The 14,071-nt window shown below is 25.4% G+C and overlaps 3 protein-coding genes across 3 annotated transcripts; all 3 read left to right on the top strand.

Moving 5' to 3' along the window:
• Positions 1-2,757: 2,757 nt before the first annotated feature.
• Positions 2,758-3,372, top strand: OCT59_005798 (uncharacterized protein; the record flags this gene model as incomplete). Its single annotated transcript, XM_025326478.1, has 2 exons — positions 2,758-2,833; positions 2,927-3,372. The coding sequence occupies 2 exons, from the start codon at positions 2,758-2,760 to the stop codon at positions 3,370-3,372; spliced, it is 522 nt and encodes a 173-aa protein (XP_025175956.1).
• Positions 3,373-6,110: 2,738 nt separating this feature from the next.
• Positions 6,111-8,283, top strand: OCT59_005797 (uncharacterized protein; the record flags this gene model as incomplete). The annotated part of the gene is made up of 8 exons (XM_066140840.1): positions 6,111-6,180; positions 6,388-6,515; positions 6,584-6,734; positions 6,933-7,060; positions 7,129-7,234; positions 7,496-7,617; positions 7,687-8,172; positions 8,275-8,283. The coding sequence occupies 8 exons, from the start codon at positions 6,111-6,113 to the stop codon at positions 8,281-8,283; spliced, it is 1,200 nt and encodes a 399-aa protein (XP_065997687.1).
• A 736-nt stretch (positions 8,284-9,019) lies between these two features.
• OCT59_005796 (uncharacterized protein) lies at positions 9,020-10,861 on the top strand (the record flags this gene model as incomplete). Its single annotated transcript, XM_066140839.1, has 5 exons — positions 9,020-9,256; positions 9,330-9,435; positions 9,649-9,806; positions 9,884-10,746; positions 10,819-10,861. The coding sequence occupies 5 exons, from the start codon at positions 9,020-9,022 to the stop codon at positions 10,859-10,861; spliced, it is 1,407 nt and encodes a 468-aa protein (XP_065997686.1).
• Between the last annotated feature and the right edge of the window lie 3,210 nt (positions 10,862-14,071).

The following is a 14,071-nucleotide window of genomic DNA, read 5'->3' as shown; positions in this document are numbered from 1 at the left end:
TATAATACCAAAAGAATATATGTCAGCGGCTTTAGTATAAGGTTCGCCACGTAATACTTCTGGAACAATATAAGGAAGTACTCCATAAACCTCATCTGATTTAACAGGTTTATCTGCTGGTTGACTTAATCCTAAATCACTTATAAAGCCCAAGTCTGATTTTGTAAACCGCTATGGAAATCACCATGAAATAGATGACATATTAATAATAAAATCAATGGCGTAATGCGGCGGTGCATGCGGCTGATTTTAATACGAAATTGTGCATCATTTATGGAAGATCTCTCTAGCTGGATTTGATTAAATTAAGCGATTTTCGAATTTTCGAATTTTCGAATTTCACGTGACTGTCCTAGACATTGATTTCAAAAAAAAAAAAAATCCGTTTCTCTTGAATAAATCCCGTAAAAAAAAATCTTAATGAACGACAACAGTGTATATATAATAGTTTTTGAAAATTTTAAAATTTATTGTATTGTTCGGCACATGCTCAATTTATTTAGGATAAAATAAATCTTGATCATAGCCGAAACTTTTAAAAATTGAAAATTAACTATTAATTGCATAACTTAAGGACCGAGCGGTAGGCCGAAGCGTCCGGTATGGGGAGATTGTTGGTGCTTGACGCCATCAATTTTATATGTATTTCCTTCGTTCAAGCTGTATTTTGTTTTTTATTTAATAAAGAAATGCGTTTACGCGAGTTGTTAGCAAAAAAAAAAAAAATTACATAACTTACTTAAATGTCTGCGTTTATATCAATCACACCTGTTTTATCTTTATAAAATGGTAAACTTTAATAGATCTTTTTATCATATAAATTTTTTGCTATATATAACAAGGATTAATGAATTATTGCGTCAAGAACATTAATTACTGCGTAGTAGATCGGGCTATTTTCTTATGATTCTCACGTAAAAAAGCCTACATACATATTGCATTATTATTTTTAATTATTAGTGTATATATATTTTTATATTTATTTTAATTTTTAAAGCTTTGTTTATTTTAAATTTTGTAATCAAATGATCTTTTGGGCAGTCAATCATTTTCATGCACCGTAAAATGGAATGGATATACATCATTTATTAATCCAGTAAAATGTCCATTCGGTTTATTAATATTAGGGAAATTGGAGTTTCGGGAAATGATCCAATTTGGAAAATGGACGATCAGAAAAATGATTTCGAGAAATGATATATTCGGTAAAATGACATTCGAGAAAACGTACTGTAACCAGATACCCGCAACATGCGATATTGGATCGACATTTTTTTGACTGATCAACTTATTACTTTCTTACTTGGAATTATTTTACATTTGTACATTAAATTCTTTTTAAATTCGAGTAAAATAAATTATAACAAGATCAATAAAATATTAAATAGAAGATAGATTTTTGAGTAATTTGCACACGAGTTAATTGCCGATCCGCATATACTGGGTAGAAATAAATTGCAGGGAACTATCTATGTAAATCATCGCTAATTTAATGACTTCATTAAATCAATAAACCATTTAATAACGTCATAGGTGAAACCCACAAAAACGAAAAAAATTTATCGAAATATAGCAAAAAAAAAAATTTCATATAAGTGTACGACAGATTTCATAATACTCAAACGTATAATGAGATTTGGGTATGTTTATTTTTTGTTTCTAATTCTTTAAGTTTGAAGTAAAATTGACTTTGAGAACGTTGCTAACGTACTTTTTCTATTTATAGTTTTTTTAATAGAAACATTATGGACATTACTTCGAACTGTTTTTATAGGTAATGCCGTAATGGGAAAGGAAATGGTAGATTTATTTGATAAGAAACATTTCTAATACTTTTATGCTGGCCAAGACGAACAGGACTTACAAGTAATGAGAAGGGGAAGGGGAAGGGATTTTTTTATGTTTATTTAATGAGGAACATTTCTAAGATTTCTATTTATCTCTAATTTGTAAAAATACCAGCCCAAAATGGTCCGGACTTACAGATAATGAGAAGGTTGGAAGAGATTTTCTATGATGCTTGTTTAATTAGAAGCATTTTATTTTATTTTATTTATAGGAATGTCGATTTTAACTCATGCTTTATTATCTTGTATTTTATATATGTATAGTACAAATATTGCTAAACTGCTAATAAAGATAATAAAAATTTTTGAAATAAATAAAATAAACGTGTGTTTTTTGAAGCGTTCAGTTTCAAGGTAATCGAAAAGTATTAAACCCGCAAAAAAGGACCGTTAGTAAGGCTCTGTCACAGGTCGCCTGTAGCCATAAGTTTCCAATTGCAAAGTATGTTTTTGAGATTATTTAATGAGGAAGTTAGGGAACGTGAGATTCAGAAAATAAAATTTTTTATTATTATTCATAGCCCCGCGGCCCCCGCGCCAATCATAACAATTTTCAATCCCATCACATGCGGATCGGCAATATCGTTCCGTAAATTAAATTGCTGATGAGATTTTTATAATATCGCAACCTAAATTTCTCCACAGATAGGCGTTTTAAAAATATAGGGTTAAAGTCTAAATTATGTTTTGGCGATCATATAGCAAAATGAAATAAATGAAACATAAATTAGAGTTTAGCATTACTTTTTTATATTCATTCTATTTATTTTTTATTATTTATTTCCGTCATATTTCCACTCCTTGGAGGATTACCAATAATGGATGACTATGTGATAATCTTCTTATGTAGATATATAATAACAGCAGAATCGAAGCTTTCTAACTTTATTATACAAAAACACATCCAATCATGAAGCTTATTATTATTGTATTATTTCTTATATTCTTCAAAACTTTTGCTCTTAAATTCTCTTTAAATTGTGATGGTAAGCTATTTAAGAACGACTTTTATTTATTTTTATAAGATAGCTAATGCTAATAATCCATTTTTTTTTTACATTTATGTAATTTTATGTTAGATATTGATTATATAGACATCAAATTTTTAGCAAATCATCAGGTCGCATTAATAATAGATGGACCAGATAAATTAGAAAATACTGATAATTTCGCATGTTGCTTGCAACAGGGACCAATGATGATTAGTAATTATTCGTTTAACTATAATCAATCCCTGATTTATACTGTTGTATCAGATACTACATGGGAAAATGGATACACTATGGATAATATCTTAAATGCGAATAATTGTTTGAGTAATAAATATTTTGATTGTAGTACAATTTATCAAGGAGATCATTATTACACGCGAGCTGACAATTATGATCCCACAAAATTTCCCTCTCCGGGAGATATTATTGGGTTTATAGTTAATGTATATGCTCATTGTTTTAATTACTGCGAAACGACTTGCTTAAAATCTTGTTTGTTTACTGGTGGCATTTCTTATGATCCACCAGAATAAACAAATTAATTTTGTGATGTGCATTATTTATTATTATCCCACGGTTCCTAGTTAAAATTTGTGATTTTTTTCTTGATATTCTCACGGGTGGTGTTTATTTAAAGAGATGGGTAAAAGTCTATCAATATTGGAATAAAAAGTCTATCATTATTAGTCAAAATAATAAGTTTATTAAAAGGACTTTATGTAGGGATACCGTAGTTATTTCATGGAGTCATGATTTTCACGGCTGCGCCGTGAAAATCATTGATATCCACAGTTCCCCGATTACTTATAACATTTGTGCTTAGTAATTTTATAGTCAATACTTATAATAATAATAATATCTTTATCAAACAAATTTTTTTTACTCTTTTTTTTGAAAAATTTTAAATAAAAAAAAAATGTTTTATAAAATACGCATAAACGCGAGATTTAATTTGTTTTTAAGATTTTAATGAATTTATCATTATGGTATAACCAAAATTTTATGTTACCTGCATATTAAATATAACAAACAACCCAATTTTTTAGATTTACTAATGGTTTATTATTAGCATGCAGTGGAGTTATTTTACTACTATTAATGCAGCGCTTGAGTACATATCGATTATAAGCCTAGAGTTCCAATCCGTTATCCGTTAAAAAGCGGATATCTATGGATATTTGGATATCCGGATTGAACAAATCCACTGACGGTGTGAAAATGTTAAAATTTTCCTTTTACAGAAATTATTATATACGATCACTTAAAAGGACATTGCGTCTTTGAGAATTTCCTTCTTGAGTGGACCGGGTATCACTAAAATTGTTTTATCGAGTCATAATTCTGGTCGGAATTATAAATTTTGACCGAATTACTCTGCAAAAGTATTTTGATATCCGGATGAATGGATACGAATTCTAATTAGAACCAGTCAATGATCGAGTATTGATTCTGAATACAAACGATTTTCAATTGTAAGCTTTAGGTACTCTAAATATATCAATAATAGAAAGTATTTTGGTGAACAAGGCGTTCTAAAATAAATTGTTTTAATGTAACGACTTTTCTTTCCATTGCTTAATAGTTTAATATTTTGATTGATAATACATAATTATTAACACATTGAAGCAACAACATTTAAAACTGTAGAAATAAATCAGAATCTATAATAGTTCATTGGATTTTTTTTTTACAGAATATTTTAAGATTACAAGTATTTAAGACTACCAATTTATTCAATCTATTCGTAATTTTTTATTTACCAACAATATTATATTAACTAGGAAATGATCAATGATCCCATGCGCCACTTCCAATAACCATTTGTCCAAAAAAAAAATTATTTTTATCTAATGTAAAAATATTCTTGCTTTATATTGATTTACTTTATTAAAATTTAACTTATATCTTATAAATTTCAAAAATAAATAACAGATAAAGTAATTCAGTAACCATTTTAATATTATTATCGTTATTTTATTCACTTTTTTTATGTACCATAGTTTATAAAATTTTATTTCTAAATTAATACATCCCATGTTAAAAAGCAAAAAGAATACAAGGATGCAAAAGGAATTAAAATATTATTATTATCTAATAATTCATATGTAACATATTTTTTCCCAGTAATTTACCGGCAAAAAAATATTTATCTGTTATGTTGATATGGATTTTCATCTTAAACTGATCAATTGTTTCATTAAAATCAACATCTACTGTTGTAATTTTACTCATTAATGTTTAACAAATATCAGTTTCGTCTAAAAACTTGATCCTTTTACGATTATTATTGTAATCTAATCCTAATAATATTTTTGAATTTTTACACCATGGTATTTTTACTCGTTGTTCATCATTACCATTTAAGTTGTTAGTTGGAATTTTACCATCAAATAAATGAGATCGATGAACGGGTTTGGTACAAAATCGTGGCATATAAAATTTTTCAGAAAAATGATCACGTGTCTGATTTTCTTCACAAAACTACAAAAATGATCATTTATCGGAGTTTTTCCAGAATTTTTTTTATAGGGCTGAAGCTCAGAATCCAAACGGCACAATATCCTGACACTCAAAATCCCAAAAAATCGGATGTACCAAAATGGTATAACTCGACACTTAATAAGCCGAAACTCAAAATACTGAAATGAAAAATCTTGAAACTCAGAGTGATGTAAAATATAAAATTACTCCAAAAAAAGTTAGACAACATTTCACAAGATTTTTGGCATTCTTTTCTTTATGCTAAAGAATTATGAAATTTTACAATGCAATAAATTTTTAATACAGTTCTTAATTGATAATGGTGTTAAGAACATATACTACTATATATATTAAAAAGTTATTATAAAAATTCAAAGATTGAAAGATTAAAAGTTAGTTAGCAAGTAAGTCTTTTTCAAATCAAATATTAATTAAGTTTAGCTTTTTGTTACATAATTTAATTTATTTTAATTTAATTTATTTTTTGTTAATACTTTCCGAGATACGGTTCAATTATCTTTATAAATAAAATTTTTAAAATAAGTCTATTTTTTATTATCACTATTTTTACTAAAAGCAAAAACTTTTGTACTAATTTTTTTTTTTGGTTAGTTTGATGACGGTTAAACTAGTAGCCGAATTCTGCTTGTGTCACTCATCTTGACAATCACACGAGCTAATTACTCGCAACATATCATTGGTTTGCCACCTTTTTTAAAGTTTCATCTTTCATTACGCCGATCACAATATTTTATTTATTTATTTTTTTTTTAAAAAAAAAAATTCAAACATGTCATCCCGAAATGATATTGAATGTAAAAATTGTAATGATTTTTATACAGATATAGAAAAAAAATGGTGTAAACCATGCCAAATAAATAAAGTAAATAGTCTTGTAAAAAATGTTGCAAATTGGACTAGTGGAAATGAAAAAATTGATAATTTCATTCAAGAAACACAATTAATATTTGATAGATATGATGATACAATAATTGAATGGATACCATACAATCAATTTAATAATATCAAAGAAATAAGCAATAGTAATTTTGCTACAATATATTCAGCAATATGGAATGATGGTCCTTTACAACATGATGAACATTATGAAGAGTTAAGAAGGGTACCTAATAAAGAAGTTGTTTTAAAACGTTTATATAATTTACAAAATATCATCAATGATTTATTATATGAGGTATGAAAATTTTTAATCTCTTTTAAATATTATATATTATAATAAATTTTTATTTTTTATTTTAATAGAGCAAATTATATTCTATTGAAAGAGATAAAGATGATTACCTTAAAATATATGGAATTTCTCAAAATCCAGATACGAAATATTATATTTTAGTTTTTAATGATGGTTTACATTGTCTAAACTGTGGTGATGAAAATGAAGATGATGAATGCTGTATACCATGTCAAAGAAATAATTTAAAAAATAATTTTGAAAACTGGACTAGTGGAAACGAAAAAATTGATGAATTCATTCAAAAAATGCAATTACAAATCGACTATCAGAATGATATAATAATTGAATGGATACCATATAATCAGTTTAATGATATCAAAGAAATAAATAAAAGTGAATTTACTGCATTATATTCAGCAATATGGAAAGATGGACCATTAAAATATGATGAGAATTATAAAGAGTTTAAAAGAGCACCTAACAAAAGAATTGCTTTAAAACATTTTTATTATTTACAAAATATCGTCAATGATTTTTTATTTGAGGTATGTAATTTATGGTACTTTTATAATTAAAATACCTTTATTATAATAAACTTTTCTATATTTAACAGATTAAACCATATCCTATTGATATAAGTATTCATAATAAACTTTTAAATATATATGGAATATCTCAAAATCCAGATACAAATGATTATATTGCAGTTCTTGATAATGGTTATTGTAATAATTGTGGTGAAAAATATACAAATATATTTGATAAATGGTGTAAACCATGTTATTTAAATAATTTAAAAATAAATTTTGCAATCTGGACTAGTGGAAATAAAAAAATTGATGAGTTCATTCAAGAAAAGCATATTAAAATAAATAAGCAGAATGATATAATAGTCGAATGGATACCATACAACCAATTTAATAATATTAAAGAAATAAGCAAAAGTGATTTTACTGCAGTTTATTCGGCGATCTGGAAAGATGGTCCGTTACAATATGTTTATAAATATGATAATGAAGAGTTAAAAAGAATACCTAATAAAGAAGTTGTTTTAAAATGTTTGTATAATTCACAAGTTCTTAATAATGAATTTTTTAATGAGGTATGAAATTTTAATTAATTTATTATTAGTTTATTTTAAACATTTATTTATTATAAATTTTTATAACAGATTAAATCATATCCTATTAATAAAAGTATTCATAATAAACTTTTAAATATATATGGAATATCTCAAAATCCAGATACAAAAGATTATATTATAGTACTTCAAGATGGTTTTTGTGAGAATTGTGGTGAAATATATACAAATGTAGAGAAAAAATGGTGTAAAACCTGTCAATTAAATAATTTCAAAAAATATTTTTCATATGAAGTTAGTGGAAATGAAAAAATAGATCATTTCATTCAAGAAATGCAATTTAAAATAAGTAAATGGAGTGACATAATAGTTGAATGGATATCATATGATCAATTTGATAATATTAGTAAAGAAATAGGTGAAATTGGTTCTACTACAATATATTCAGCTATATGGAAAAATGGACCATTACAAAATGATAAATATTATGGAATATTAAAAAGGATACCTGATAAAAAAGTTACTTTAAAATCTTTACATAATTCACAAAATATTACAAATAAACTTTTAAATGAGGTAAAAAGTTTTTTTTTCATAAAATATATTTTTTTTTTCAATATAGTAATATTTTTTTTTATTTAAACAGATTGTTAAAGAATTCTCTATTAAAAAACGTAGGTCTCATAGCATGTTTGGAATATCCCAAAATCAGGATACAAAAGATTACATTATAGTTCTTGATAATAATTATTGTGAAAATTGTAATAAAATATATACAATTGTAACTGATAAATGGTGCAAATCATGTCAAGCAAATAATTTAAGAAAAAATTTTGTAAATTGGACCAGTGGAAATGAAAATATTGATAATTTTATTCAAGAAATGCAATTAAAAATTGATCATATTTATGATACAATAGTTGAATGGATACCATATAACCAATTTAATGATATCAAGGAATTAAGCAAAAATGGTTCTTCTGTAGTATGTTCAGCAATATGGAAAAGAGGTCCATTAACGTACTATAGAAATAAGTTGGTAAGAGAATTACTTACTGAAAGAATTTTTTTAAAATATTTTTATGGTTTACAGAATATTGCTAATGAATTTAATGAATTTAATGAATTTTTAAATGAGGTACAGATTTATTTTAATTAAAATTTTTTTTTATATAAATTTTTTTATTTAATATATTAACTGATCAAATCATATAAATTTAATGATATTTAGAATATATATAATGTATATGGAATATCTCAAAATCCAGATACAAAAGATTATATTATAGTTCTTAAAAATTGTTGTAAAAATTGTGGTAAACCAAGCAGTTTATGGTGCACACCATGTCAAATAAATAATTTAAAACAAAATTTTACAAACTGGACTAGTGGAAATAAAGAAATTGATGAAATAATTAGGGAAATGCAATTAAAAATTGATGAAAGTAGTGATATAATTGTTGAATGGATATCATATAATCAATTTAATAACATTAAAGAGATAAGTAATAAAGATGATCTATTTATAATATGTTCAGCAATATGGGAGGAAGGTTTATTAGTATATGGTAATGGAACAAACTTTAGGTTACCTAATGAAAAGGTTATTTTAAAATATTTGTGTAACTCGCAAGATATTATCAATGAACTTTTAAATGAGGTATGAATTTATTCTTTTTTTCACTTGAATTTAATTCAATTACTTGATTAATATAATTTTTTATTTTTATTAGATTAAAAAATATACAATTAGTAATAGTGATGAAATCCTTAATATATATGGAATATCTCAAAATCCAAAAACAAAAGATTATATTGTAGTACTTAAAGATGGTTTTTGTAAGAACTGTGGTGAAATATATACAAGTATAAATGATAATTGGTGTAAATCATGCCAAATAAATAATTTAAAACAAAATTTTACAAGTTGGACTAGTGGAAATAAAGAAATTGATCATTTTATTCAACAAATGCAATTTAAAATTAATAATTGTAGTGATATAATAGTTGAATGGATACCATATAGTCAGTTTCATAATATTAACAAAATAGGTGAAGGTGGGTTTGCTATAGTATATTCGGCAATATGGAAAGATGGTCCATTGCAATATGTTGAAAATCAAAGAGAGTTAAAAAGAAACCCTAATAAGAAAGTTGCTTTAAAGTGTTTAAATAATTCACAAAATATCAATAATGAATTTTTGAACGAGGTATGAATTCATTTTTTCTTTAAATTTATTATATTTAACTAAATGACTTTTTAATGCATATTTATTATCTTTAATAGGTTAAAGGGTATTCTATTAAAAATTATGATAGAATTCTTAGTTTATATGGAATATCACAAAATCCAGATACAAAAGATTATGTTATGGTTCTTGATTATGCAGATGGCGGGGATATTAGTAATTATAGTTATATTAATATAGATTGGTATTGGTTTGAAAGATTATTGGTATTAACACATATTATTGAAGGTCTTGAAAATATTCATAAAAATAAAATGGTTCATCATGATTTTCATACAGGAAATATATTATTATCGTTTGGGGATTATACTACTTATGGTTCTAGTTCTGGAAATTTGACTAGTCATATATATATTTCAGATATGGGATTATGTGGAGAAGTTGGTAATATAGATGAAACAAAGATTTATGGAGTTATGCCTTATGTAGCTCCTGAAGTATTAAGGGGGAAACCTTATAGTCAAGCAGCAGATATATATAGTTTTGGTATGATTATGTATTTTGTAGCAACCAAAAAACAACCTTTTGCAAATTTTTCTCATGATAATACTTTAGCATTAAATATATGTAATGGAATTAGACCTGAAATAAATGAAAAAGAAGCTCCCAAATTTTATATTGATTTAATGAAAAGGTGTTGGGATTCAAATCCAAATAATAGGCCAAGTGCTAATGAAATAGCTGAATTGATTGGGTCATTTACTTTTGTGGATGATGAAGAAATTAAAAAGCAAATTGAAGAAGCAGATGAATATAGAAAAGCAAATTTTTCAAATAGCCAATTAACTAACCATCATCCAAAAGCATATTATACTTCTCGATTACTTAATCCATTTACCAAAGAACTTCCAAAATATGACAATATTGATAATAATTCAGTGGAAATTGTTGATTTTGGAAAGTATGTTATACTAATTTATTATTATTTTTTTTATATAAAGAAATTTGGTAATAAGCATTATTTATTTTGTAGGATATCAGATGAAATTGAAAATCAACAATTAGAAGAGAAATAAAAAAAGATATCCCAAATTTTGTTAATTGTCATACTCCTTCATTGCATATAAGATAAAATATAAAGTTGAGTGTGACATTTGAGGCAATGTTTAAAGTTTTTCATTTTTGATATTTAAGGTATTAAATATTTTTTACTTGATGAAGTTATTGTTCAACACTGATTATAGAGTATATGTAAAGTTATTTATTTTCACAAATAAAATCAGTTTGTAATTGAATGATAAATATATTATTCATTAAAAGTTTTTTATTAAGACTATTTAATTTATTTACAATATTAAAATCAGTTTGCTATGTTTTGAATTTTAGTAACAAGATTTTGTTATATCTACTTTTAATATTATTTAATAATTTGAAATTTCTAGAATGCAATGGAAAAGCCAAATCTGGTGCAACGAACTCCGGATATTGTTAGAATAAGTTTATTTATAAGTAACTTAGAATAAATACATCGCCGAGTGAATTAAGGAAGGAAGAAATGATAAAGAAATTGAGGAAACATAATAAAGAGATGCGAGCAAGGAGTAGATAGATGATCTTTTACGTCTTAAATATCGAAGTCACGTGATTTCACGTTTAAAATTTTCCGATAAAAAATAAAAAGTTAAGATAGAAAATACTAACTTTTCTTTTTTGTAGGGCGAATTTGTTGAAGGTAAATAGTTGGGATATTTGTAACTGGGACGTGGGGCTGCTGGGCGCCATCTGAATATTTAGCATAGGTTTAGTCATTATAACAAATTTTATTTCCTAATTTTTACCCTGCAAAATATATACAAGTAGGCTTGTTTTTTTTAGTTAGGTTCAGTTTAGTCATTCTTTATTTACGGGTTTGTTTTTTTTCTATTTATTTTTATTTTTGCGTTTATTATAGTATAGATTGCATAAGACTAGATCAAATAATTAATGAACGCGTTACTAACTATTAAAAAAAAAAAAACTTATTTAAATAAATATAAATTACTTACCTCATTTAAAAACTTTTACAGCTTTTAGAACTTTTTCCATCGATCATTTGTCTAAAAATTTTACGGGTTGAAAAAAAGACGGAAGAGTTTATAAGTAATATGGGGATGTCATTATTTCATATTTTAACACTACCAACTGGTTATTCACTCGTTTAGCTACCAGGAGATATGTTTTCTTTTCGCAAAGTTATATGTTGTTCAAAAAGTTGTCGCAATAAACCCGGGTTTGAAAGAAAATATACCTAAAAAGCTGGCGTAGGCAAAGGTTTTTTTTTTTGGAGTTGTGGATAGATGGCTTCTTGCACTTTTTTTTGTCTTCTGAGGACTTTGGGTAGCTCGAATACAAAATTACTACGGAATATCATGTGACTACTGCGGAGGTCTGGATGTTAGAGTTAGGTAAATAATATCACTCAATGTCACGTGATGTAAATAAATTGAATGAACTAAATCCATCTAACAAAATAGTCTTATTAATAATACTAAAACAAAGTTTTTTTTTTTTAAACGTATTTCTTTATTAGTAAATGTAGAAGAACATATTACATATTTAATACAAAAAATACATTGAAATTTAGCAAAACGTACGTTTAAACTAAATCTTTCCACACCAAAATCTTCGTATAATAAAACGAGGTAACGACTAAACTAAACATGCATATTGAACATTTACTAAAACAAGTTATCGTATATTTATTTCTCAAGCGATTGTAAGGAACATATTCTATAACTTCTTTCCAATTTCTCGTTGTTTATACGTACAAGTTTTCTTGGCATGTTATTAATAAAAACAATGGCGTACGCGGCTGATTTTAATATGAACTTGTATATCATTTGTTTGAAAATCTACTAGCTAAATTTGATTAAGCGATCTTCGAATTTCTGAATTTTGAATTTTCGAATTATTTCACGTGTCTATCACACGTTATGATATGAATAATTTCAATAGCCCTAACTTAATAAAAAAATAAAAATAAAAATAAATTAAATATCCAATATATTAGAATAATTTTCTTAATATTTTTAAATTTTGATAGTTAAATTAAATTAAAAATATTCAAAAATTACTGATGTTAACTAATTATTAAATACTATTTTAAATTCATGAATACATTTTTAAACAAGAATAATTAATTTATTGCTTTTTTGGAAATATTACAATCAAAAATACACTGATATAGTTAAACGGGTTTGTATAAAATGCAAAAAAAAAAATTTCATATTATTTAATCAATTAGTAATTCTTCTGATAAAATACTTTCTGTAGTACAATGGTAAATTCTTAAATTCTATGCATATGGAAGATCTAGAAATACTTTCCATAGCACAAACAGAAAGTTCTATCTTTTAAATCAGATAAATTATTTTCTAAGTGTTTGTATAGTTATGTATTTTGTAATATATGCATAATTAATAAACGCGTTACTAATTTTTTTTTTAAAAAAAAAATTAGATAAATTATAAATATGCTTGTAATTTTCCAATTTTTTTTTATAATGATTTATAACACATAACATAATAAAAATGAAACTTATAAAGATATCAAATGATGATTCTTTCGATCCAACACCAAAATTAAAATCTAGTCCCGTACCGATTTCATTTGTTTCATTTAATGCAGACGATCGCAATTGTATTCATTGTGGAAATACATATGCTATAACAACTAGTTATCAATACTATTGCAAAAAATGCTTATCGTGTTATCTCGCAAATATAACAGATAATAATTTATATTTGGACGTAACTAACAAATTATATTACAGTAAGCATGAAATAAATATGACAAAGAAACCACAAAATATTCAAGAATGCCATATATTTTGTTTTAAGCAAATACCTAATGATCGTAATGATATGTATTATTCTGGAAATTATTCAATCGAAAGGAGATATTTTGCAGAATCATTCGAGAAATATTGTAGACAATGTGGTAAAACTTATTCTAATAACAATACTATTTATGATAAGGATGAGTTCAAATTGTGCACAGATTGTTATTTATTTTCTTCTGAATGTATAGAATCAACTTTGACTAAAAAGCGTATCACAGTTCTTTACTTCCCGTGTTGGCTGAATATTAGTAGATGTAAATCTTGCTGTAAAATGTTATTAAAATTTACATCAGACTGTCAAAAGTATTGTGAGAATTGTTTTACATTTTATATCGGATGTAGATATTGTTTAACAACAAATATTATTTTTGGAATTACAAACCAATCACAATGTAAAAAATGCAAG

Source organism: Rhizophagus irregularis, chromosome 14 (genome assembly GCF_026210795.1).
Source record: "Rhizophagus irregularis chromosome 14, complete sequence".
NCBI lineage: Eukaryota > Fungi > Glomeromycota > Glomeromycetes > Glomerales > Glomeraceae > Rhizophagus > Rhizophagus irregularis.
The sequence above is the reverse complement of the archived record's forward strand: the minus strand, read 5'-3'. Positions and strand labels throughout refer to the sequence as shown.